Genomic DNA, 25,953 nt, shown 5'->3' on the forward strand with positions numbered 1-25,953 from the left:
ACGTATTAAACATATAAATTCTGAAACCGGTTCCAAAAAGAGTCACAGTTTCTGAGAAGAAAATAATCTCAGAAGGCTTGTCTTTTTGTTGATATTTTAAATACTAATAAGCTGTTATGTTCATAAAACACAATGTCAAAGAATTTGACTTTACTATTAAATTAATCAAGACTTACAATGAATAATGCGTCTTAACGACAACCTTATCTTAATGTCCTTGTCATAATGCAATTTTGTTGCTAATCAGGAGCGGGTGAAAGTTGCACTATTAAATTTATTAGTACATGATTTTGACGGCTTTTTTAAATCATTAATTAACAAAGGTATCACCGATGCGTATTCAATATGTATGTATATCTATGTTAGATTGTTCTTGGGGGTTTCACTGCAGAAATAGGCAGGGTGGTGGTACCTACCCGCGCGGACCTTCAAGAGGTCCTCCCACCAGTAATTATGCAAATTATATTTTTGGGGGTTTTGATTTTTATTACACGATGTTATTCCTTCACCGTGGAAGTCAATCGTGAACATTTGATGTCTTGCTATTACATATACCGTTGCAATACAATAAAATTATCTCGATTGTGAATGAAATGGCTTAAAACCGATGTTAAATAAATACTCGAAGTGAATTTTTATATATTATATTATGCTCTTGTTTACCTGTTTACAATATTGAATACAAATTTGAATATGTTGTAATCGTTTTTCGAACTATATTCGAAAGCTTCTCTGGAATAATTGGTTATAGTTATGTGAAATGTAATTAACACTTCATTTTTGTAGTGGTGATAAATCTTTCAAACGTCGTAGGCTAATTAATAGGTATGACGTTTGATGTTAATGTATAAAGTTATACATAACATTGCGTTCACGAATGACTTCCTTGAAGGAAGAAGGCCTTATTCACACCTTGTAATAAAAATAAAATAAAAAAATGTACTGCGGTTTCACCTTTGGAAAATTTTGTTAGAATTAAATTAAGAAATAGGGCTAGCTCCACGTTAAATCAGCTTAGTACGAGAGTATACTGTATACAAGAAACGGGGTGGTCGCATTCATGGTAAGGATCACAGTAGTAACCTGTCAACGCTAAACTTAAAGTCGTCGTGGCGTAAAGAATAAGACCTCCGGTGTATTCGATCTAGCGATGCAACATTGTTCGAATCCTGCAGGCGGGTACCAATTTTTCTAATGAAATACGTACTTAACACGATGAAGGAATAACATCGTGTAATAAAAATCAAACCCGCAAAATTATAATTTGCGTAATTACTGGTGGTAGGATGTCTTGTTAGTCCGCACGGGTAGGTAACACCACCCTGCCTATTTCTGCCGTGAAGCAGTAATACGTTTCGATTTGAAGGGTGGGGCAGTCGTTGTAACTATACTGAGACCTTAGAACTCATATCTCAAGGTGGGTGGTGACATTTACGTTGTAGATGTCCATGGACTCCAGTAACCACTTAACACCAGGTGGACTGTGAACTCGTCCACCCATCTAAGCAATAAATAAATGGTTTCTGAGTTCAACGACCAGTATAAAACATTGGATTCTTTAGGTCCCATGCTATATTCAGCTTAGCGAAAAAAAATATCATCTATATGGAATTTTAATCGTGAAAGTTCATCTTGACTACGGCAGGAGGAGCCCTTCGCTTCGTGTATGTAAACTGGGTTAAGTATAGAACGGCGTACAGTTTAATGTTCATTACGAGTACTCACGGCTAGGCACGGCGCTTAGTGCACAGCTTGTTAGATATTCACCTGGGATTAGCAAATAGCAGGACGGGGAAGGTTAATTTAATATAAAGACTAAGAACACTACGAAGATAAGACACGCACCACCCAGTGATCAGATTAGATGTTCATTATTAATTAAAAGGCCAGTTCCGCTGATTAGTTCTTGGACATCAATTTTCTGTGTATGTTATGTAATGAAAATAGATCATACATACGTAATTAGCGGCGGCTATCCTACAGTACATATCCTATAAGATAAGAAAATTTGAAGAGAAGTTTGCGTCAACAAACCGCAAATAGCATTCGGACCGTCGCCTAAATAAATCGCTGTCTCGGAGTGTAGTAGATTCTCCGTTTGTAATTTTCCCCAAATGTACAAATAACAAATTAATTAGACACACAATTAAAACAAGCTTTGCGGTTAATTAATCGTTTCGGATACTTTACGTTCACGCTGATAACTCTTCAATTAAAATAAAAATGTTATTCAATAAGATCAACTTTGTAATAAATCGAATAATTCAACGTGCCGTATATATCCTGAGAGACGCCAACGTTTAAAATCTAAATGACCTTAGATTGAAAAAAGAGATTAACATACGGAAGGAGATCTCGATTTTTTTTCAATAGTTATGAATTTGATCTTGAATTAATTTGAAAATAAAATTCGCAAGCACAAGCCCAAGGACTATCGTTAAATAGGTCTTTTATTATATAAATAGTTTTGAAGCCGCAGTAATTTTTTGCACGAGAAAGCTACGCGGGGTATCGTGAGCAGCATATCTCAGCATTTTCAGTTTCACACAAAATCCGTATGTAATAAGGCCGTAGATTTCCTGCCTCAAATGCTTCCGTATTCTACATAGTTCGCACGATTGTGACAATTGTGTAATATTGTAACAACAACCGATTGGTTGTTGTCACAATATTACTATTTATTATAGGTACTTTTCTGTATCAATCACGCAATGGAGCGAGGTAAAACCCGCCAGCTCAGTTTTATATCTCGGCACACTTAATCAAGGCGACGTGTGGCGCTTTCGCCCTCGTGAACCTGCTTGCCCAATCATACAGGAGAGATGAAATTAGATAAAATCGCTACGAAGCAAAGGTTCTTGTGAAGGAATCACGATATACGACGCCCATGACACGATTTGAGAGTAGATACCATACCATCAGGATTTTATTCATGAAGATTTTTTTAGAGTTTTATGGTCCAATTTTGTTGTGAATTACAAATATAGTAAGTAAACAACAAAACTATGTATCATTTGTATAATCTAAGCACAAAAATACAATGGACGCTCTTATCGCAGTCATCGGTTGGACGTGAATAATGGAAAAAAACACATTAAGGTCCACCATTAAATGAAATTATGATTTTAAATTCCTGAAGTTTCGAAATTGTCGTAAACACCGAAGTATTCGTATATAGTTTAAAAAAAATTCAGTAGTATCTTACAGAAATGTTGTTACATGATTGAAATTTAAGCGAAAACGGCTATTAAGCTCGAATCGTATGTATCGAAATTCGTAACAACGTAGTTACCCATGCATCAGCCCGCTGATTTTCTCGCTGGATCTTCTCAGCGGGTCACGATTTCGATCCGGTAGTAGATTCATTCGCGAAGCAGCTGCCCTATTTTGTTTTTTTTCATTTTATTGCTTAGTTGGGTGGACGAGCTCTCAGCCCACCTGGTGTTAAGTGGTTACTGGAGCCCATAGACATCCACAACGTAAATGCGCCACCCACCTTGAGATATAAGCTCTAAGGTCTCACGTATAGTTACAACGGCTACCCCACCCTTCAAACCGAAACGCATTACTGCTTCACGGCAGAAACAGGCAGGGTGGTGGTACCCACCCGCCCGGACTCACAACTACCACCAGTAAGACAAGCCCTTGAGTTGTTAGGTCTCCTTTGTAGGCGCTCGGGCAGCTGTTAGCAAATTGCACCCCTCCTGGCTGAGCCTTTGCTCGCCCACCTGCCCTAATGAAACTGGAGAGAGGCCTCCCTCAAACATAAAAAAAACGATGTAGTTAGAGGTCAAATTTTTTTTTTTTTGTAATTTTCTGTATTTTATCCGGCATCATCATCATCATAATGATGCTAATATAATTTGAGTTTTTTTTTCTTCGAGACAAAGTATGTACTTTATGATCGATAACGTTTGTGTTAACAAACCAAATACATATTTAGCGAGACGTTGTACACTTGAGATAACAATAAATGATAATAATATGTAATTAAATTTGTTTTTTTTTTTTTTTATAGTTTGCATCTCGAAAGTGTAACGACCCCTGTGACCGGACAATATCAAGCTTAGATTGTAATCCTTAAAAATATTCTTGATAAGAGCAAAATAAATCTTCTATACGCGTGTAATTAAAATTCCTTTTTCCTGTACCAGTGTACTAAAAAGTCAATAGTTATAGTAAATGATAATGAATATCGTCACCCCCCTATAAATTTAGAAAGAAATATAATTTCCCAACTGAAAACATACATAGATAGATATTTTTCTCTGATTATTCTACGTAATCATTTCGTTTTTTTTTTTTCAGTCCTTTTTCTTTGTTTGCTGGTTGATAACGTATAATAAAGCCTGCAATATTCAGCGACATCACGTCATGATGTTATCAGAGATAAAAACGTGTTTGTTTATTGTCTAAATCCAACGTAAACAATGCTATTTCTGTCGCGAAACATATAAACTATCGTTGTACCGATGCAGATTAAATTTTTTTTCTCGATGTAGCCACTTGAATTCTCAATTGTTGTATTGGTGGGGTCTAATTTACCTGTTGAATATAGAATGGGCTGACGAATCTAATGAAAGTCAATTTAAAAAAACAAAATCATGCTGACATTTGCATTATGAGACTATTATTAACTATTTGATTATTTACATTATAATAAAGTCTACATTTTTTATAGTGAACATGTTATATTTTTCAATGTATAAATAACGTTATTACGTTCGATATTTTTATAAATCAACTCCAGAAAACACAAGTTAACGCATTTGGTACTGTGAGCTTGCTCGGATAGGTACTACTATACTGTTGATTTCTGCCGCGACGCAGTCGACTTACAGCATCAATCACGCATTGCATGACTTATAGCCCACTGAGTTTCTCGCCGGATCTTCTCAGTGGGTCGCGTTTCCGATCCGGTGGTAGATTCTGCGAAGCACTGCTCTTGCTAAGGCCAGTGTTATCAACACTCCCGGTTTGAGCCCTGTGAGCTCACCTGCACGTCAAGGAGAAGCGGAAATAGCCTCTCAAGGCTATCAGCATAGGTAGAAAAAAAACGACGTAATAATATGAAATGTAGGTTAAAAAATTGTAAAATGATTATTACAACAACAACCACCACACAGTAAAAACTTAACTATATATTTTATAATCACCGAAATGACTTCACTAAATTCGTATACATATAATCAACACAAGGAAGCCATCATCGCGCCGTAATTATTTGCGAAACAAGTCTCGCGCGTCAGCTTCTATGTATTTTAAGATATGTTTTACGTTGTCGTCACAAATCGTGTAACACGTCTTAAGAAATTCTTCGTTTTATCCTACTAATATATTTATACTCAAGTTTCTTAGTCTTATCTATAAATCACTCTAATTAAATTGGGTAGTTTACGACCTCAAAGTTGGCGTACATAACTAAACATGAAAACTGATTGTGTTTAACTCTGACCATTTTTGATGGCGATGTGGTTGCGGTTGTCCTCTTGCGAAGTCGAATTAGGAAAATATCGTGTAATAGAAATGAAGCCCGAAAAAATTATAACATTGTTTGTGGTAAAGCGTATGAGATGAGAGAAAAAGAGGATCGTGCTCAGTGTCGTGCAATTAAAGAGGTCTATCTCACCAGTAGACTGCTATAGGTTTATGATGATGATCATAATGATGAAAGTGTATTTATTGTAAGGCCGAACTCGCTTACCGATAGGTACCATCGCCATACCATCATTGCCCCAAAGGTCTTGTACATTATAGTATGAATCGTAAGACGGGATAGCCGATGTACGTTTAAATATTAGGAAACATTTATTTCGAGAAAGCGGCGCGACACGAAAAGCATCTTGTGGCCGCCGGTAACTATGTACATAGTCGATCCTGCGGACCGAACCGTAAATAGTTGCTGTCACCCTAAACACGTTATTTCGGATCCTCCCGATCATCTATCGTGGCTTTTGGGTCGAACCCGTCGCTTGCGACGAAGGCTTCGGTGAGTAAAATTAACCCTCAGATACACAGCCCACAGTTTCTCGCCGGATCTTCCCAGTGGGTCGCGTTTCCGATCCGGTAGTAAAATTTGCGAAGCACTACTCTTGCTAGGACTAGTGTCAACAAATTCACCAGGCTAGAGCCCCGTGAACTCGCCTACTCGTTCGGTCTAAAATGATCCCTTGAGGTCACTAGAATAGGAAGGGAAAAAAAGAAGGAAACATTATAACAATGTCTGAGTGAAGACGTATCATGATCTCCAGTACATTATGTGTCTTGCTTTGATAATTATTGTTTTTGAAATAAATAAATACAAGACAATGGAGACTTCAACTTCTAGTTTATTACTGGTGGTAGGACCTCTTGTGAGTCCGCGCGGGTGGGTACCACCACCCTGCCTATTTCTGCCGTGAAGCAGTAATGCGTTTCGGTTTGAAGGGTGGGGCAGCCGTTGCAACTATACTTGAGACCTTAGAACTTGTATCTCAAGGTGGGTGGCGCATTTACGTTGTGGATGTCTATGGGCTCCAGTAACCACTTAACACCAGGTGGGCTGTGAGCTCGTCCAACCATCTAAGCAATAAAAAAAAAAAGTCTCAGGGCGGGTAATGATATATACGTTGTTCTACTGGTACCACATAGCATTAATATTACCATTCTAGATATTATGTAATACCTAGAGTACTTTATGTAATAATGTTACCGTTACCACAAATATATTTTTGATTCTTATAAACCATTTTTTTGTTATCGGTCATCTAAAACATATCCTTGAACATTGAACATTTCAACTGTTAACAAAAAGTAATGATGAACAACGTATAAGATTACTAAGACTTGTAAGGTCGTGCAAAATTAATGTAAAAAATCTTCCCACCTAGTAAAAAGCTGTCATGAAGAGACTTTAATTAAAGTATTGTTATTAATTATTTTGGAAGTATTTTATGGCGTTACCTGACTGATTTGGTCGGTAACATTCAAAAGCATTCAAAACAGAAGTTCGCCAATGAATCTTCATCTTTGGTGTTGGTGTAACGAGCCCGCAATTATACGAAAAAAAAACTGTGTAGATTAAAGTAATCTTTGAGGTTTTAATCTTGGTGGTTCAAATACTTATTTATTATATTTTATTTTTATGATATTTATTGTGTACAAACATGTTATACATCAGCACAGAACATTACAGGTATCATATACATTGATTTCACACTAAATGCTAACACAATTATTACAGGTACCGACTGCATGCATTTATAAAAAAAAGCGGTTCGTTGTATAACATAAAAGAAGCTATATATAATATTACATGAAAACCTTTAATTAATACACATTTACTGCCAAATACGCTACTACTTAATTGAAAAAGCTAATTGAGCAAGATTGTAGACCCTCGTCTACTTTTTTTTTCCCTGAAGGCAGACAAGCATACGGCCCCCTTATGGTGAGTGGTTACCGTCGCCCATGGACTTCAGCAATGCTAGGGGCAGAGCCAAGCCGCTGCCTACCGTACTTATGTATTAACCTGCTGAAATAATTGGGTAGAGCTAGTATAAATGCAAATCATGTTTACAAACGTATACGTATTCCGGTGGTTTGATCTTGAATTCTGTCGGTGGTGAAGTCGGGCTCGTTGCCAGGGTAAACAATTTTAACTTCATTGGAATATAAACTCTACGTAGTAAACATAAGACCGTTTTTGCATTGTATCGATAAAACCGGTGTATGGTGGTTGCGGTGTATGGCTAATGTTTACTTTTGATCAGATGAAATCATACTTGTTATGTTCAGAGGCTCTGGGAAATATGCTTAATGTAGTATAAAATTTAAATGTTATTTGTGATTTTTTCGAAAATTTTATAATTTTCAATTGCAAATATGACCTTGTAGCACAGGATGTACAGTATACATATATGTAGTAGAAGACATGTCGGTAGAATGGTACTGTGTGATCAACAATGCGTCACTGCCATTTTACTTCGGTTCAGACAGTTCTTAAGCTGTAGGTACTTCTATATCATATAATGTTATAAAAATAAAAGTCTGTGTTATATTTGTTACACAATTATGCAAAAATGACTGAACAGATTAAATTCCGCACAAATATAGTTTCTATCTTTATTAACACAGGATATATTTTAGCAAGGTTCCTTTTGTCTAAGCGAGAGACTTTTGAGAGTAGGTACGCACACTGGAAATTGCCAGAACGGGAAATATTCACAGCTTTGTCCAGTAGCATGTAATTGTAACGCTAGAATACAGAGCCTGATTGGTACTCGTAGTAATCAGACAGCGTCATGGGATTAATTGAAAAGAGACCGGCGCGCCGCCTTTTATTAATATTAAATTGTCGGGCCTCTATTGATGTTGTCTCAAATGTCTTGAAAATAAATCCAAACTACAGCAAGTGACGATTAATTAAGATCGTTGTCTAGTATAAGAAGCCATTGTAGTTAGTAGACCGCATCTTTATCGGAAAATTAACATTTGAAATGCAAAGTGTCAAACTCAATGCTGGGTTAGGACAACCAGAATCATAAAGGTCTAGTTAACCAAGGAATAGTTAGACATGGTTGTATCTTTTGCATTGAAAATTTCCTTTAAGCCATGGAATGCCATGGAAAGAGATCCGACCAAAGAATAGTTAGACTGCGTTTTATTAATTCCACACTAAGCGACTAATTGATCGATTGAATTTCTGCTCCACACAGCAACGAATGATTATTGGTAAATACTAAGGAATAATACATTAAATTATATACAATAAAATAAAATAATAAATAAAGCTTCAGAATGGCGGCCCAAATGTTCACGTTTCATGAGCCAGACGCGTTCCAGTACCACGAAACATTAGACGACAACGCTAATATAACCTGACCGAGTGAAACGCTCGTTAGTTTAGTATTACATGTATATAATATAACTTTTGATTGAATTTGCGATTATATTATTATGTTTTTGATTGAATTGTCGCTACGTAATAACGTAACTTGGTAGAAGTTCGAGTTATTTACAACATTCTTCTCGTGACTGTGGTTATAGTCGTTGCTATTTGCAAACTCAAACGATAAATTATATAGTCTGAAAACAATTTGACAATGTACCTAACTGGTATCGTTTTTATATTTATTATGCCACATGTGTACACAACTTACCAATAATTTACTTATTCATTTATTATTTATTTATTTAATACTAGCTGACCCGGCAGACTTCGTAGTGCCTCAATCGATAAATAAAAGACCTAAACTTTTATATAGAATAAACTTAAAACAAACAAAAGGAATCCGTCCGACGGGGGACACGTCAAAGGGAAAACAAAATTGTTATTTTTATTTAATTCCGAGAATTTTCATATTTTTATACCTTTTAAACCTTCTCTGGACTTCCACAAATAATTCAAGACCAAAATTAGCCAAATCGGTCAAGCCGTTTTCATGTTATGTCGTGACAACGGAAAACGGGTTTCATTTTTATATATATAGATGTTGCACCAACAAAGTGATCATCAATAAAAAACTTTTTTAATATTATTTATTATGCAGTATTAATTTTAGACGAAATCCAATGGGAATCTAATTCGTGGCTAACCGCAGACGTAATATCTGAGAGCGTAGTTCTGTACTCCAGGTCGATTATGTGTCCTAAGTTAAATTTACTCTGATAATATTCAACCTATGGAATTGGATAGCAATTTTAAAAAATACTGAGTAATCCACATAGGTATCTATTGATGTTGTAATAACCTAAGTATCAATTAGAAGTAAACTGGTTTCATTAACTTTATATCTTTTGTTTTTGAACAATCACATTTTTTTAATCGACATAGGCACATTAAGCTCAACTTTTAAACTATTTTGTTGGAGTCTGTAGTCCCAAAGACATTCGATTAACTTTAATTTGTCTTAAGCTCCTGTATGATACGCAAATATCAAATCAAGACACAGCTGCGTGAATTTGATTAATGAATACAGATAATTATTACGCCCCCCCCCCCCCCCCGCCCCAACGATTAAATTAAGATAAACAATAGAAAATTATTTTTGAGGCGTTATCTCACGTGACCTCGTGGTAAGAATGACTAATTGGGCCAATACGATCCAGTATTTTCCCAGTTTTTTATGAGTCGTACATATACTTGATTAATCTATACTAATATTATAAAGAGGAAAGATTTGTTTGTTTGTTTGTTTCGAATAGGCTCCGAAACTACTGGACCGATTTGAAAAATTCTTTTTCCATTAGAAGCCGACATTGTCCCTGATGAACACAGGCTACTTTTTTAAATTTTTTTTTTTTTTTTTCGTTTCATGTGTGTTTTAATGTTTCCGAAGCGAAGCGAGGGCGGGTCGCTAGTTGTCTATATATAAGTACTTATAGTGCCGCGCGCGAATATTGCGTTAAACATAACAACTAAAACGGTTTACTTGTAAGTAGCGGTTTTACTTTGTATCTGGTAAATTGTTCTGCTCATTAATTTTTTGGCCGGTTTTCCTTCGCCAAGTTAAACTAATAAATAATAAATACTTCATTTTAATAATATAATAAATTGATGTACTTGCCATGTTGTTTGTAAATTGAAAGAATGGCAGACGACCCTTCTAGAAAAAGTTTTGTTTGTTATAATGTAATTTCGTGAAGCACGGTTTCGATTTGGCCCTCGATAATTTTGTGAAAATCACCGATATTTCGGACTTTTCTCGTGGTTCACCCACAGATGTCTTTGGTAAAAGTTTGTCCTGGCAATTACGAGTACAGCTAATATGAAATCCGATAAATTGGTCGGACCGTTCTCGAGTGATGCTCTCTCACACACGTGGCAATTGTTTTAAATCAAATATAGATTGGCGTTTTACCAATACAGAGTGTATTGCCTCGGCTAACTTTTATTTTTATTATTTTACTAGCTGACCCGACAGACTTCGTAGTGCCTCAATCGATAAATAAAAGACCTAAACTTTTGTATAAAATAAACATATAACCAACAAAAGGAATCCGTCCGACGGGGGAGTTATCGAAAGAAAAACAAAATTGTTATTTAATTCCGAGCATTTTCATATTTATCTTTTATTTACCTTTTAAACCTTCTCTGGACTTCCACAAATAATTCAAGACCAAAATTAGCCAAATCTGTCAAGCCGTTCTTGAGTTTTAGCGAGACTAAAGAACAGCAATTCATTTTTATATATATAATATAGATTGCTTAAATGGGTGGACGAGCTCACAGCCCACCTTGTGTTAAGTGGTTATTGGAGCCCGTAGATATCTACGAGGTAAATGATCCACCCACCTGGAGATATAAGTTCTAAGGTCTCAAGTATAGTTACAGCGGCTACCTCACCCTTCAAACGGAAACGCATTACTGCTTTACGGCAGAAATAGGCAGGGTGGTGGTACCTACCCGCGCGGACTCACAAGAGTTCCTACCACCAGTAAAAGTATTCCTGTCGACACTGGAAAGGACTAAGACTCATTATTTCCTTACGATTTTCTTGTCCCTTTCGAGACGTTCTATACTTTTACTGATTAAAAATGAACACGTATCTATTATGTCAACATAATTATTGGTATGTAATCAATTGTGCAGTATTGACCGTCGTTCGAAGGTCACTCGTCTTCCATTAGTTCTGGTCGTAGTTCAGTTACATAATTGAGGCCGCATTAGTAAAACGTGTTCCGAAGTTCGGATTATGGTTTGACCGGTTTTAGAAGACTGTCCAGAATGCTTTGTGACCTCTATTAAGTCACCTTGATGTGCGTTCCGACAACGGTTGCTGCTCGCTGTGTTATTGAGGAAGGATGGCTCTAATGCACATCTTGCTATCGAAATAATGATGATGATATGTTGATTTCATACAATTGAATTTGAATTAAAATAAGGGATATTTGTATCAGGATACTAACATAATTTACAGTAACAGAAATTAGAATTACATTTTATTAAAACATTTCCTTTGAATCTCCTCCTCCTCGAGTCGTGTTCCTCATGTCTGAGGGTCGTGACCACGGAATAGATAAATAAGGTTGGAAAGACCTTTGCTCTAATTTTGTATTAGAACCAGTGTCGCCGCTTGATCCCCACTATTTTAATTTCTACACATACACATACTGTGATTTACAAGTATTTCGCACACAACAAAAACACCCACACATAAATCTCAGGGCAGATTTTCGTTCGCAAACTAGCACAAAACTCCTGTAGGCATACACACTCACACACGCAAAAAGGCAATAAAAATGTTCATACACGCTAGTGCTTGATAAAACCGATATTCTTTAACGATAAATTATCTGATGAATGAAAGGGGAAAAATGAAACATGAAATAAATATTGAAAAAAAAAACTATTTTACTTTTATTAATTACAAATAACCACTGTCCCTGGAATAAAACGTATTTGTTAAGCAGTTGGCGCTTGCTATTAGTTGCGAATGAATTTTTCAAAACAAAGTATTTTATGGTAAAATCATTTTCAGTAAAATGTTTAGAGCAAATAGTACTCGTCTTTGTCTCCAGCTTCCTCTACCTGTCACGTCATTCCATTGTTCCCTGGCGTTAGGCTCTTTAGGAAACCTAAAATTTTTTATTTAATGCATAAGTCAAATAGCATTTTACTTATATTTTAATGAATCTTAGACAATATAATAAATACCCGTAAATGAGAGGTCTACATGTCCCTTTATATTATACCTTCACATTAATTCAATGATAATAATTCAATAATAATAATACATATTTATTTTACTCAAAATACGTCTCACTAAGAATATACTAGGTATCATTAATGAAATATAAAATAATACAAAAATTATCCATGTCAAATGTAAATATAGTCGAGAATTCTGTCGATGATTTTATTTCACCACATGGTCACCTCACTATCGACAAACTAGCGCCGTCCAATCAGGGCAAAGGCCGAAATTTCAAAGATTGAAGTGTAGAGAACGCAATGCATCTAGTACATTGGAAGCGGACTTGGTCATTGCGTGCATTGGGCTAGTACACATAGCGCAATGTATGCTATTTATAACTTGTTGCAATAATATTGTTAATGTTTGGAATTTCATAATGCTCAGTATATTTTTATGTTTTAGACAAATAATATTGTAATTAAATGGTAATTTCGACTTACCGATCAAAAGATATACCTCCTCGCTCTATACTTAAGGTAAGGTCTGACTTTTTGTTTTACAAGTTATAATTGCACAACACGGCATTGTAAAGCGGAGATCTGTTCGCCCAAATAGTCCGAAGCGCACTAAACGCGGTGAATGAAAGAATCGGTCGAGTTATGTTTGTAGAATCATAACTGTGGCACGCTTGCCCCGCCTACATTACCATTCCAACCTTATTTATCTATTCCGTGGTCGTGACCACCATCACCCATGAGCTTCAATCTTAAGATCTTTTTCCACTTTCCCCTGTCCACGGCGTCATGCAGCGCGCTGTACACTGTACTGTCCAAAGTGGTGCGGATCTGATCGGACCAACGAGTCTGGCTGCGGCCTCTAGATCTGTTGCCTTCAACTTTCCCTGTGATCATAAGTTTTTCCAGGTTATCGCCGTCTTTCCTCGCAATGTGACCAAAATATTCGAGGATCCGCTTCAGACATACAGTAGACAGTCTGATTTTGATGCCCAGTTGCTTCAATATCGACACGTTAGTCCGGAAGGCTGTCCACGGAATTCTTAGCATGCGTCTCCAACACCACATTTCGAAACCATCGATGCGCATTCGGTCTGTCCTTTGAATCTAATGCATTAGAAAAAGCACACTAACGAATTAATACAAAAACATTCTCCAAATTAAACTCCGTCTACCAGTAGAAAATATATCAAAATTCCACGAATATTTTTAATTTCAGTTAAAAAAAAATTTAAACAAGTTTAAAATAACGTACTAGTTAAAAATAATTTAAAATAATGTATAAATATTTAAAATAAAAATAAAATAAAATAATGTATAGCAGTCAGTGTTTATCAACAGATAAAGTCAGAGATTCTGAAACTCTTTGGGAAGATTCTCCTTTTCTAAAATACCCTATAGTCAAATCATTTAAAAAATTCCCATTCCACTTTTTTCCCATTGATACAAAATGTTACCAATTTAAATAAACTTTGCGCTTAGTTTAGTCGTCGGTAGGTCGGAAATCGTCCCCTTTGAGAATCCCTACATTAAATCAACAAACCTATCGAATTTATTATAAATTAGTCTACATTTTGAATTTTGCACAATTTTTTATAATAATGAAGTTAAGGGTATGAAATTTCGTTGAAGGAAAATTGTTATGTGAACAGCGTTCCATGGCCGTAATATGAGGTCAGGCCACGGTCGACTCTAGGCAATATTCTAATGTTGTTTAAAGTGGTGAAAATAGGCAGGCAAGCTTAAAATCCACGTTACCACAGTCCTATAGGCTTTACAGCGTAAATACCCCCACAAACTTACACTGTCTATTTTATTGTAACGAACAACGTCTTTCTACTACTATTTAAGCAGTAACGCTTATCTGTTTGGTGGCAGACATGGACAAGGTGTTGATGCCTAGTCATGTGAACTATCGAACTCATGAACTCGTCACCATTATGTGTATGCGACAAAAATGGCGAAATTTATCTATAACACAACATGTTGTTATTACTGTAATTTCGGAACAAGGTACCCAATGATGATTTCTGTTTTAATGTATAAATATACGTAATCGAACAAAGAATATCCCATTACGAGTACTGCTTAAGTAGATTAACTGCCCCATCAACCTTACTTTGATACCAACAGTACTTACAGTAAGGCTTTGGAATGAGTAGTGAATTTGCAGAAATATCTACACTAAAAGTATAATTAGTATGTAAAGACCAACCAATAATGTCACGACCAAGCCCATACTCAGAACTTGTACTAATTTTGTGTCAATAAAACCGTGATAAGATACAGCGCAGGTGTCAAGTTTTGTTAAACGTGTGTCGATTGTTTGATAATGATGTACATGAGTGGGCTTTAGTATAGCATGCGTCATTCGATTAGTGTTCTTAGATATCAGTTTTGCGCCTGGCTTTCTGGTATTTTCCGCGTCCTAGAGTAGTAGTTCTTTGAATAAAATATAAACCTGGTTTGTTAGTATTTCTTTTGTGCATACAATTCGTGGAAATAACACGAAATGTCTGAAAACGATATAGTGAAACTTGTTTTATATACGTAAATACATAAATGACGCAAGCACTTATACGGTGTGAATTGGTCAATAAATGTGATATGATAAATTATATAATTCTTTTTATTATTATAAAAAGTTAAAATAAAATGTAGTGCTTTGGTACATTTAGGCGTCCCTGATACCGATATTGGGGACATCTGCCTAATGGTCGAATTAGGTACCGCTTGTTAGGTCAAACTTCTAAGGATATTTACAAGATCCCCATTGGACTGTTAGTAGAAATATGTTGAGTAACGCCTGACCTAGAGAAACTGCTTTAAATATTATATGTCTTAAATGTATGTAAGTCGACAAGGACTTAGCTTTGGACTGCACATGTGTAAAAATTTGAGCCACAATTATAAATTTACAAATGGCCAATGTTAAAATGCTAATATGTATTTGTTGCTTTGGTCAAAAATGCAACCTTTTTCGTGATCGATCGTTTAAATATAGAATTTCTTGTTGTTATGTCCTCTAAATTGATCTGTATGATTCTGGTTTTCTATCGGTCTCTTTTTACTCGGCTTGATAATATAGCTTAGACGAGTGGGTTTCCACTGTTACTAATATTGTAATACATACAATAAATTGAATTTTAGTCGCGGTTTATAGGACGACATCTAGGTATTTTCAGAAAGTCAAATGAGAGCTTGTTCTTTTAAATATGCAGATTAACACCAAAAGAATAGGTCATGGCTAAAGTGTCGACCTCATTGTAATGGCTCGTGGAACTTCATATGTTAAACATAAACATAGTTTTTGTACAAAGTATAAACTGTTGTATGATTGACAATATTTTTGTTGCATACATCGGTAGACGATTTCAGGGCCCATCATTCGGTAATATCAGTTGTCACCCACAGATGTCTATAGGCATCATATTGTAGATCTAGCCAAGTATACGCCTGGAGACATAAGGCGGAATACTCAGTTGTGTTGCGAATATACTATTGATTTTGGGCCAAAGTAGACAGATCGGTGGTATTGTACCTATGCGGACTCATATCACACCCTACATCAGTAAATACTATAGTAGTATGCTGCAACAATAACCTTGAACGCTGTTGCTGGTGAGCCACTTAATTGCCATGAACATGAGCGGGAAGAGTGAGTACATGGTGTTGCCATTCTGGGTCGTCATACAGCCAAAATTATAACAACATTTAAACATTAATAAAATAGTAACAGTGCTTGGACCGAGCGAAGGCGAATAGTTCACTTTATTACGCGTCAAACTTAAAAAATCTTAAGTGTTAGTTTACATTTTATTGTAGATCAAAGTATCCTATGTGCTAAAAAAATATTCGCATATTTTTTTTTTTTCAGGAGGTATTTTTTTTTTTAATTTCTCGAATACTACATTTATACACATATGAAATTTCAACTTTGCAACGACGATATAGTAGATTCACCTAATATTAGTCGTCTAAAAAACAAGACACAGACAAGGCGTAGTATATATTATATATTTGCGGAGGACTGTTTATACTCCACGCTTGTAATAATACTACAACGCAATAGTTTTAGTTCTGAATGTGTCTCGTCAAACATATCTACAAAAATACATACATATACTACCTACCTATGTTTAGCGATAACAATTAATATGCTATGTCGATTTCATAATCTCTAATATTAATATAATCTTTATAAGAGTCTGTTGTGTAATTTTCAAGTGAAAACTAACCACTTTTGATAAACTTTAAGAGTGAAGATTTTACTTTATCTACCTTTGTGTATTTGTGCGACAGAGGAGACATATCTATTGTTTTATAAATTTCATTTCAATATATAATACAGACGAAATGAAAACGAGCTTGTTAAGAGAGTGTTAACTATGAATGTGGGAGGATTTAGAGGAAGAGGTAGACCTAAGAAGAAATGGATGGATTGTGTGAAAGACGATATGGGTAGGAGGGGAGTGAGCGAAGAAATGGTATATGATAGAAGAGTATGGAAGGAGAAAACATGTTGCGCCGACCCCAGGTGACTGGGGAAGGGCAGGATAATGATGATGATATAATACAGACGGTTGTACTTAATAGTTTTTCTCTTAAAATGGCTACATTTCATCATTCTTGAATTTCTGTAGTATTTATTTTCTCGTAATACGTATTGACACGCTCATTAGGCGTGCACGGACATTCAATGAATCTAAAACAAACAAAAAAAATGTTACTGTCATAATTTTTTTAATACGAGTCGTTCACTATTTATACTACTAGTTCATTATTTATAAAACACGACGACCTCATTGTGTCATATAACTTTGAAAAGGCATCAGAGTTTCACATTACAAACAAGTTATGATTCACGGTAAAAAACTTGTGACGTCACCGGCTGTCATCCGTTGGACGTACACAACAAAACAGATAGCCGTTCCGGTAAAATCGCAAGTGTGATATCATTGTCACTCGATGACTTGGTATCAAGCCAGCGACTCTCTTAACATCGATCACGTTTGTCCGCTGTTTGACACGTGTGTATCTTGATTGTAAAGAAACGTGGTGGAGATGATTGCAAAGAAAAACAAAGCGTTGAATATGTTTTATCAGTGGAATTGAGTCGTGCTATTTGCAGTTATTTATGTTTTATAGTCTTTATATGCAGATCATACGACCCAGCTAATGATAACATATGCTCATAGACATCAACAATTACAGGGGATAAGTGCGCTGTTATCAAAGAAAATTTGGATTCCGATTCCGATTAGCTACCTTCATATCAACTTAGAGAGAGAGAGAGAGAGAGAGAGAGAGAATACACTTTATTGCACACCAAAACACAATTTACATTCAAAAAAAAAACAATCAAAAAAACAGATACATTTGTACAATAGGCGGCAACACTTACTATTACTACAATTACTATTACTATTACTACAATAGGCAACTTAGTTGCAAGGGACGAACCTTTTCCGAAAACGATAAATTGTAGTGATGATTGTTGGCTATTCCTGAAAGGAGCGTATTCTAAAAATTAGGTTTTACCAAAAAAAGCCATTACACTGTATTTGTCGAATAATATCATAAAATGTTGTTTAAATGCCTTTTCTGCAACACTGAGAATTCTATTAAAAAATGTTTGTATATTATATCGATTATATAAATTGGCAGATGAGCTCATGGTCGGCCAACTTAACATGATATTTCTGGTACTTTCATGTAGTGTATTCTAGGGCCGTGTTTTTAATTAGACTTATTTGTGTTGCGATAAATAACGTTGAGTCGGTATCCTTGAAGCGGTTTGCTAGCGCATAGATAGTTTCGTGTTTGTTTTACGACTTGGTTCTTTGTTGTTGCAAATTGTTTACGTTTTTAATTACCCATATTGATGATTTTTCTGTGCTCAACATGTTGTTTCATGTATTCCCTATTAAGTGCCGACTACATGGAATCCAATGCAAGATTTTTATTCAAACAAAATTAATGCATTGTTATTATGTTATTTATAGAGTTTTACATAAACACAGTAGGACTGATTTGATAAAACGCGACAATACATTGATGATATGCAAATGTCACGCCATTACCTATTGATGTGAAATTTGGCACTTCCTTCCCCGTTCTAATTATAAATACAGATTGGCTACTAGAAATAAAATTTATAATTATTTATTTACATAAAGTATCGTTCATAAAGGCATCCGGCCGCTTGATAACCTTCAGGTCAGTAAGTATAGAGTTGTAATTATTGTACGGATTTTGCGTCTAACCAATACGCGTCTTTCATCTCTCGGATGAGTCGTTAAATCATAAAATGATTCCTTCATCTTATCGAAATGTAATAAATTATTTTCGGTGTGTGAAGTTATCTGTTTGTTTATTTTTTTTAACGTATTTAAATAGAAAAGAAGGAGCTTGTGCTCAGTTAGAGGCGTATATTTTTAATATATTTGTAACACGAATACTCCACTAAAATATTACCGATTTTGTTGATTCTGGTTTGAATCGATACCCAATAAAATTGAGTTCTTTATTAAAATGAACGCAATGAACTTCTCCGTCCTTCTTATTTGTCGCCATTACACGACAGGCTATCGTATGATATCGTCTGTATTCAGTGAATTACGAAATGAAAGTAATCAGTGTATTTTGTTATAAAATTAAAATATAATTAAAAATAATTTATTTCGTTCTATAATTTTGTGTTGTAATACTCGCACTTTAATGACAGTGAGATTATGGCCATCTCGATTGTAAATTAGTCGTCATATTTACAAATCTTGCAATAATGGGTGGAAAGGTAGCAAGCGGTGGTTGTATCAGGTCGAAGTCTCAATTGTTTTATGTAGCGACTGCCGTCCATGTTGGCGTTACGCCAGGGTTTTCACACATAAGGTCTTTTACAATGAAAATACAATACAATTCTATAAAATTTTAACATTACTTGTTTATTACAAAAAGCCACGTCTTAGTTCTTATTCTTACTTAATTAGCCATTTGGTGTTGTACAACTTCTTTATACAAACAAATGTAATTACTGCGAAACAATTCACAAAATATGGCTTAATTTCGCAATATATATTTAAATGATTTTTATATGACTGACATTAATTTATTTTACATAAATTACTTTAACTAATATAAACTAACATTGTTATTATCCAGCCTAATAATAGATGGCGCCAACAACATCATTGCATAACAATTACAATACTTAATTAAATTATTATTGCTAATTATATAATAATATAAATTATTCGTCGTCAGAAGTCGTCGTGGCCTAAGCGATAAGACGTCCAGTGCATTCGTGTTGAGCGATGCACCGATGTTCGAATATCAGGCGGGTACCAATTTTTCTAATGAAATACGTACTCAACAAATGTTCACGATTGCCTTCCACCGTGAAGGAATAACATCGTGTAATAAAAGTCAAACCCGCAAAATTATAATTTGCGTAATTTCTGGTGGTAGGACCTCTTGTGAGTTCGCGCGGTTAGGTACCACCACTCTGCCTATTTCTGCCGTGAAGCAGTAATGCGTTTCGGTTTGAAGGGTGGGGCAGCCGTTGTAACTATACTAAGACCCTTAGAACTTATATCTCAAGGTGGGTGGCGCATTTACGTTGTAGATGTCTATGGGCTCCAGTAACCACTTAAGACCAGGTGGGCTGTGAGCTCGTCCACCCATCTAAGCAATAAAAAAATATATATTATTAATATTTATGATTTATTAATATTTAATTATTTATACATTCATTTGTGTTTTTAAACAATAATATAAACATTAAACATATTCTGAACATTTTCACATCAAAAAAGTGTCTGCTTAATTAAATATGGTAGAATAACAGTTTATTCTTGTTAATAATAAATAAACAATAACATAGAATAAACTAAACTATATATTATTATGTTAATTATTGTCAATAGTGGCGTTTGCGCCCATATACACTATAGTTTACCCGCAGTTATACCTGGTACCCTAGTCAGGGACGTCTTAAACTAGGGTGGGGCCCTTGGGCACCCAAGAATTTGCGGCCCTTTTGGAAAGTAAAAGCGAATTACATTTTTTTAATGAGTATGACCATTTATTATAGGTAATCAAATACAGTATGATATAATATGTCATTAATGATATTAGAATGCTGCTGGTTTTTTGGTTACGATTTCGATAACGGTTTCCGGGATTTCTGTTGAGCAAAATCTTCTATTATAGGCATAGTATATGCCTTGTAAAAAATACCTTCTGACTACTGATTTGTGAAAAAAGTGTAATGTGCTCGACAAAAATGTTTTGATAATAAACGTGTGAGAGAAATTGTCGGTCTTTCGGGGCCCCCTGAGAATAGGGGCCCTGTGCACGGGCCCCGTGTGCCCTTATGGTAAGGACGGTATTGACCCTAGTACGCATAAATGCTTCACAACAGACTATTTCTGCATTAGTACCTACCACCGTGATCTTTTAATATCCTACAGTCAGTGATTACCCTTGTTTTGCCTTTATTTTTGTTACTCGTTTTATTCTTTTGAGAGTGGTTGTGAACACGGATTAGATACGTTACTCACAGACATTGAAGCCTTAGCCCACAGGAGTTAAATCGTAGAATCATTGTTGAATACGGACATCCGGAACGTCGCAATCTTAAGGCATCCGTTTTTTTGTATGTTTTTTATTTATTGCTTAGATGGGTGGACGAGCTCACAGTCCACCTGGTGTTAAGTGGTTACTGGAGCCCATGGACATCTACAACGTAAATGCGCCACCCACCATGAGATATAAGTTCTAAGATCTCAAGTATAGTTACAACGGCTGCCCCACCCTTCAAACCGAAACGCATTACTGCTTCACGATAGAAATAGGCACGGTGATGGTACCTACCCGCGCGGACTGACAAGAGGTCCTACCACCAGTAAATGTCTAGAATTATCTATTCTACATTTAGAATAAATATAATTAAAAAAATTAATGTTTGTTCACAGAAAATAATTGAGCAATATTGTCCCGAGATAGCCAAAGGAGGTTATTCGTGCTGCAATTACGATCAACTGAACCAGCTCAAAGTGAATATCGCCATTGCGGAAAATTTGCTGGGGAGATGCCCGACGTGCTTTCAGAACTTTTTGAAGCCGATCTGTGGAATGGCTTGTGCCGTCGATCAGAGCAAATACTTGAAGCCAGTTCAAACAGAACAGTTCAACGGTGAGTGGGGTTTTTGTTTGTTCTGATCGCAAATTATGTAATTGAATTTGGTAAGCGCACGTTTCCAGATTTTTTTTATTGCTTTGTTGGGTGAACTAGCTCACAGCCCATCTGGTGTTAAGTGGTTACTGAAGCCCATAGATATCCACAAATTTACCACCCACCTTGAGATATAAGTTCTATGGTCTCAAGTATAGTTACAACGGCTGCCCCCACCCTTCAAACTGAAACGCATTACTGCTTCACGACAGAAATAGGCACGGTGATGGTACCCACCCGCGTGGACTCACAAGAGGTCCTACCACCAGTAATATCCAAGCTGAAGGCATTAATGAATCCACATGTTCAACGAGAAGATATAACTTTAAAAATGTACTTTCAGACAATTTATAGAGTTCTGATTGATAAATAATGTTTTTCCAAATTTTCCAACTTGTCTTTATTTCAGGTTCTGTTTGGATAATATCTATAAAATTGTTTTTATTCATTTCAAGGTACACATCGCAGGATATCGGAGATCGATTACTACCTGAGTAAAACTTTCATGGATGGCATCTACAACTCATGCTCTGAGGTAAGTTTTTATTGTTATTGAAATGGTTGAGTACGGACAAAATTTATTCAATACATTTCTAAAGTGGACCTTTGACAGTTTTGGAATTCTATTCTATAACTCTCTTCAGTGAAATGAAGAAGTCATTGGGTGTAAGGCAAACTGTCAACGCACAAGAGTTCAAGTATCAAAGACTGATGACTATACAATCTTTATACTACTTGATCAGGAACAAGAAATTATTAGTATTTTATTTAGTTCGATTTGAAATACTTTTTAGATTCTTTAAAGAACTTTTAAAAAAAGTATTGAAGTATCTTATTTATAAGTCGTCGCATTTGAGGAGTTACTGCCATAACCCTGCCTGCCTTTTGCCACAAAATAAGCACGCAATCTGTTGCAAGGGCAGGGAGCCACATAATATCATGTTTCCTATGGATGAAGCAACTGTTATCTTTGAAACTGTGAAGTTTTTTTTTTTTTTTTTTTATTGCTTAGATGGCTGGACGAGCTCACAGCCCACCTGGTGCTAAGTGGTTACTGGAGCCTATAGACATTTACAACGTAAATGCGCCACCCACCTTGAGATAAGTTCTAAAGTCTCAAGTATAGTTACAACGGCTGCCCCGCCCTTCAAACCGAAACGCATTACTGCTTCACGGCAGAATTAAGCAGGGCGGTGGTACCCGCGCGGACTCACAAGAGGTTCTACCACCAGTAAAAAGTACTCTTATTCTGTATTCAAGGCGGATTGGGATAACGATGGTAACTCAAGCGCATTTCTAAAGACGCTGTAATTAGATAAACCGACGTAAAGGAAACTTAAAGATGTGCAGCTGAAGCTGTAGTGTTTTTTTCTTTTATAATTTTAGGTTAAGCTTACGTCAACAAACGAGCGATCCATAAAGGTGATGTGCGGTCAGTGGGGAGACGCGTGCTCGGCGCAACGTTGGTTCGATAACATGGGGGACGCTTCCAACTTTCAAGTGCCCTTCCAGATTAACTATAAGGCCACTGACGTGCCCGTCGATGGGTACACGCCCTACACTCCGATAGCCGAGCCCTGCAATATCGGAACGAAGGTGATTATTGCAATTTCTAAACGTAGCCAAAACGATTATTATTATTATTATTATTTTTATTGCCCTTGTAGGCAGACGAGCATACGGCCCACCTGATGGTGAGTGGTTACCGTCGCCCATGGACTTCAGCAATGCCAGGGGCAGAGCCAAGCCGCTGCCTACCGAGCCAAGCCGCTGCCTACCGGGCCAAACCGCTGCCTACCGGCTGCCGGATTAATCTATAATACTTTATTATCATTATTATTGTTACGCGCTCGGGTTCGAGATAAATAAAACTCACCGAAATACAAATTAAAACTCTATTTAATACTCAGAACACTTAAAGAAAGCTTTAGTGTAAAGCAAATCAGCGAAAAAAAACATTTGCTGATTCGCTTCGAGTAGATTCGATTACTAACTGCCTTCATGTCATATCTGCAACACTTTTATAGGCGACATCACAAGTCTACTATTATCTAGAACATTTCCGGTAGTACTAGACGTTTCGATATGTATTTCCGCTATTTCATAATAGATGGCGTTACACTTCTCGAACGTTCTCGACATTACTAGTTCTTTTGATTTTCGTTTTTGCTATTTGATGACAAATGGCGTTACTTTTTCCGGCGTAGCATTATTATCGAAATCGACGTAATTTGTCATCACAGAATTATGCAATTGTTGTACGATAAACCACTTGCGATATTTGATAAAGCCCGTTTTGCTTAATGCCTCTCAATATACCGCTATTTTAAGCGTTTTATAGTTTTGGCTTGTTGGTTGTGATTTAGTCATAATAATATCAGCAAATTGTTTTTCTTAATTTTACTGGAATATGTCTAAAAATAGGCTATATATACTTTCACGGATCAAGGTATTTGCAATACTAATTTATTAACGATCGCTTGGATATGGTGAGAGGGTAGTTCGTCCGTGCCTGTAAGTCGATGTGTTCTCCCAGGGCATGCCGGGCTGCTCGTGCCTGGACTGCGAGGCGTCGTGCCCCGCGCCCCCGCCGCGCCCTCCGCCCCCGCAGCCCTTCTCCATCGCGGGCTTCGACGGCTACGCAATCGTCATGACCATCGTCTTCTGTATCTTCTCCACGCTTTTCCTCACGGGCGTTTTCTGTTGCAACCAAACCGAAAACCTCGTTGGTGAGTACTCTCTACCTTTTTCTTTCGTAATTAAAGTTGAATTTCGATTGGCAATTTTATTGTTAATTATTATTATATGGTGTTTGGAATATATTACCATATTACTATTTAGTGGAATCATGTATTTAATGCATCCAAACAATGCATTTAGAATTAAGTTTTGTAATACCTATAATTCATTATTTCCTTATTCTCATGTGTAATAAGGTGAAGGAGTAGACTCCCTATTAATATTAGCTTTATAATATATCATGTACGCGCAATTCATAAGGGTCATTGAAAAAGATTACCATGAATTGATCTTCATAGTACAATGCTTGGCTAAGTGACAATTAACAAAATAAACATGTCGAAAGCCGCCATGTTTGATCTTGTCAGTCGAAGCACGACCGACGCTCGGAGCGGTCCTCTAAGAACACTGTATAGTTAAAAGAGGCTTAATTTATTTTTATTTTTTATTATATAGCGCTTGCCAGGTTTTCATATTAATCATTTTAGTGCTGAGCTTGTTTTCACATATTTTGCAGAAATTGTTAAGGAATTTTTGAAAAAAAGTATTATAGAAAATTTTTTGCTTAAAAAATACAAAAATCAATACTAAATGTAAAATAATTTTAAATGGTTATTTATAAATGTTATTAACTTATTAAAAACGTTATACGTGTGTGCGTTAAAACACATTTGGTACAGGTCGATATCTAATACCCATAATCGAACTGCGCAAATAGTCGATATTCCAACGCTCCCCATTTTATATGTATCCATAGAGAGTCGACATATCGAGGGTTCGCACTCAAAAGGTTAAGAGCTAATTTACTTTTAAAATAATGAACGACCTAAAACGTTTACCAAATTAATAGAATTGGTGCAGCACACAGCACTCGTTTGCAGTGTTAATGTTCTGGAATTATGATCCCTATGTCAAGTAGCGTACGAGTCGGCCGGCAAATAGTTTGAGTGCATTCGGCACTAGGCTCTGTAATGTTACACTAGATTATTTTTTTAAATTTTCATCTTTCATTAGAATTACAAACCTAATAATACAAACACTAATTTCCGTTGAATTTTCATTGAAAGGTGAAGGTTGAATTCAAATGTAGATAAAAGCTAACATACCGCATAAACGTACCTTATCCACCTTAGAAAACTGATTTATAATTCTATGAACTCTCGATGAATGTTTTGGTGGACTGAACTGAATTAAGCGAGGTGGATAAGGTGCCGGTGGTAGTAACAATGGTGTTGGACAGAGTGCGGCCCCGAGACGAGCCCGCTGCACGAGCGCCGCGCCAGTACGTACCCGCCCCTACTGCATACGCACGGTAAGGCGCACACGCACTCACGCACGCACACGTGCCC

The 25,953-nt window shown here is 36.2% G+C and overlaps 2 protein-coding genes across 12 annotated transcripts in view; one reads left to right on the forward strand and one right to left on the reverse strand.

The window, feature by feature from the left end:
* The window catches only part of LOC149503315 (uncharacterized), a 238,845-nt gene extending 225,148 nt beyond the window's left edge, over positions 1–13,697 (reverse strand). Inside the window, exons 1-2 of the mRNA XM_089737818.1 lie at positions 13,351–13,697; positions 11,944–11,980 (exon numbers count right to left, since the gene is read on the reverse strand). Of these exons, the coding sequence (XP_089593944.1) occupies positions 11,970–11,980; positions 13,351–13,681 (342 nt within the window). The 5' untranslated portion in view covers positions 13,682–13,697 and the 3' untranslated portion in view covers positions 11,944–11,969. The remainder of the gene's footprint in view (positions 1–11,943; positions 11,981–13,350) is intronic.
* The window catches only part of Npc1a (Niemann-Pick type C-1a), a 63,590-nt gene that overhangs the window by 11,908 nt on the left and 25,729 nt on the right, over positions 1–25,953 (forward strand). For 6 of the 11 annotated variants that reach the window (XM_028173511.2, XM_028173515.2, XM_028173512.2 and 3 more), the window contains exons 3-7: positions 21,607–21,826; positions 22,321–22,400; positions 23,252–23,461; positions 24,402–24,594; positions 25,845–25,916. In XM_028173511.2, the coding sequence (XP_028029312.2) occupies positions 21,607–21,826; positions 22,321–22,400; positions 23,252–23,461; positions 24,402–24,594; positions 25,845–25,916 (775 nt within the window). The remainder of the gene's footprint in view (positions 1–21,606; positions 21,827–22,320; positions 22,401–23,251; positions 23,462–24,401; positions 24,595–25,844; positions 25,917–25,953) is intronic. The other 5 variants (XM_089737647.1, XM_028173516.2, XM_089737658.1 and 2 more) reach the window with 2 other exon arrangements.

Source organism: Bombyx mandarina, chromosome 03 (assembly GCF_030267445.1).
Source record: "Bombyx mandarina strain Sakado chromosome 03, ASM3026744v2".
In the NCBI taxonomy this organism is placed as follows: domain Eukaryota; kingdom Metazoa; phylum Arthropoda; class Insecta; order Lepidoptera; family Bombycidae; genus Bombyx; species Bombyx mandarina.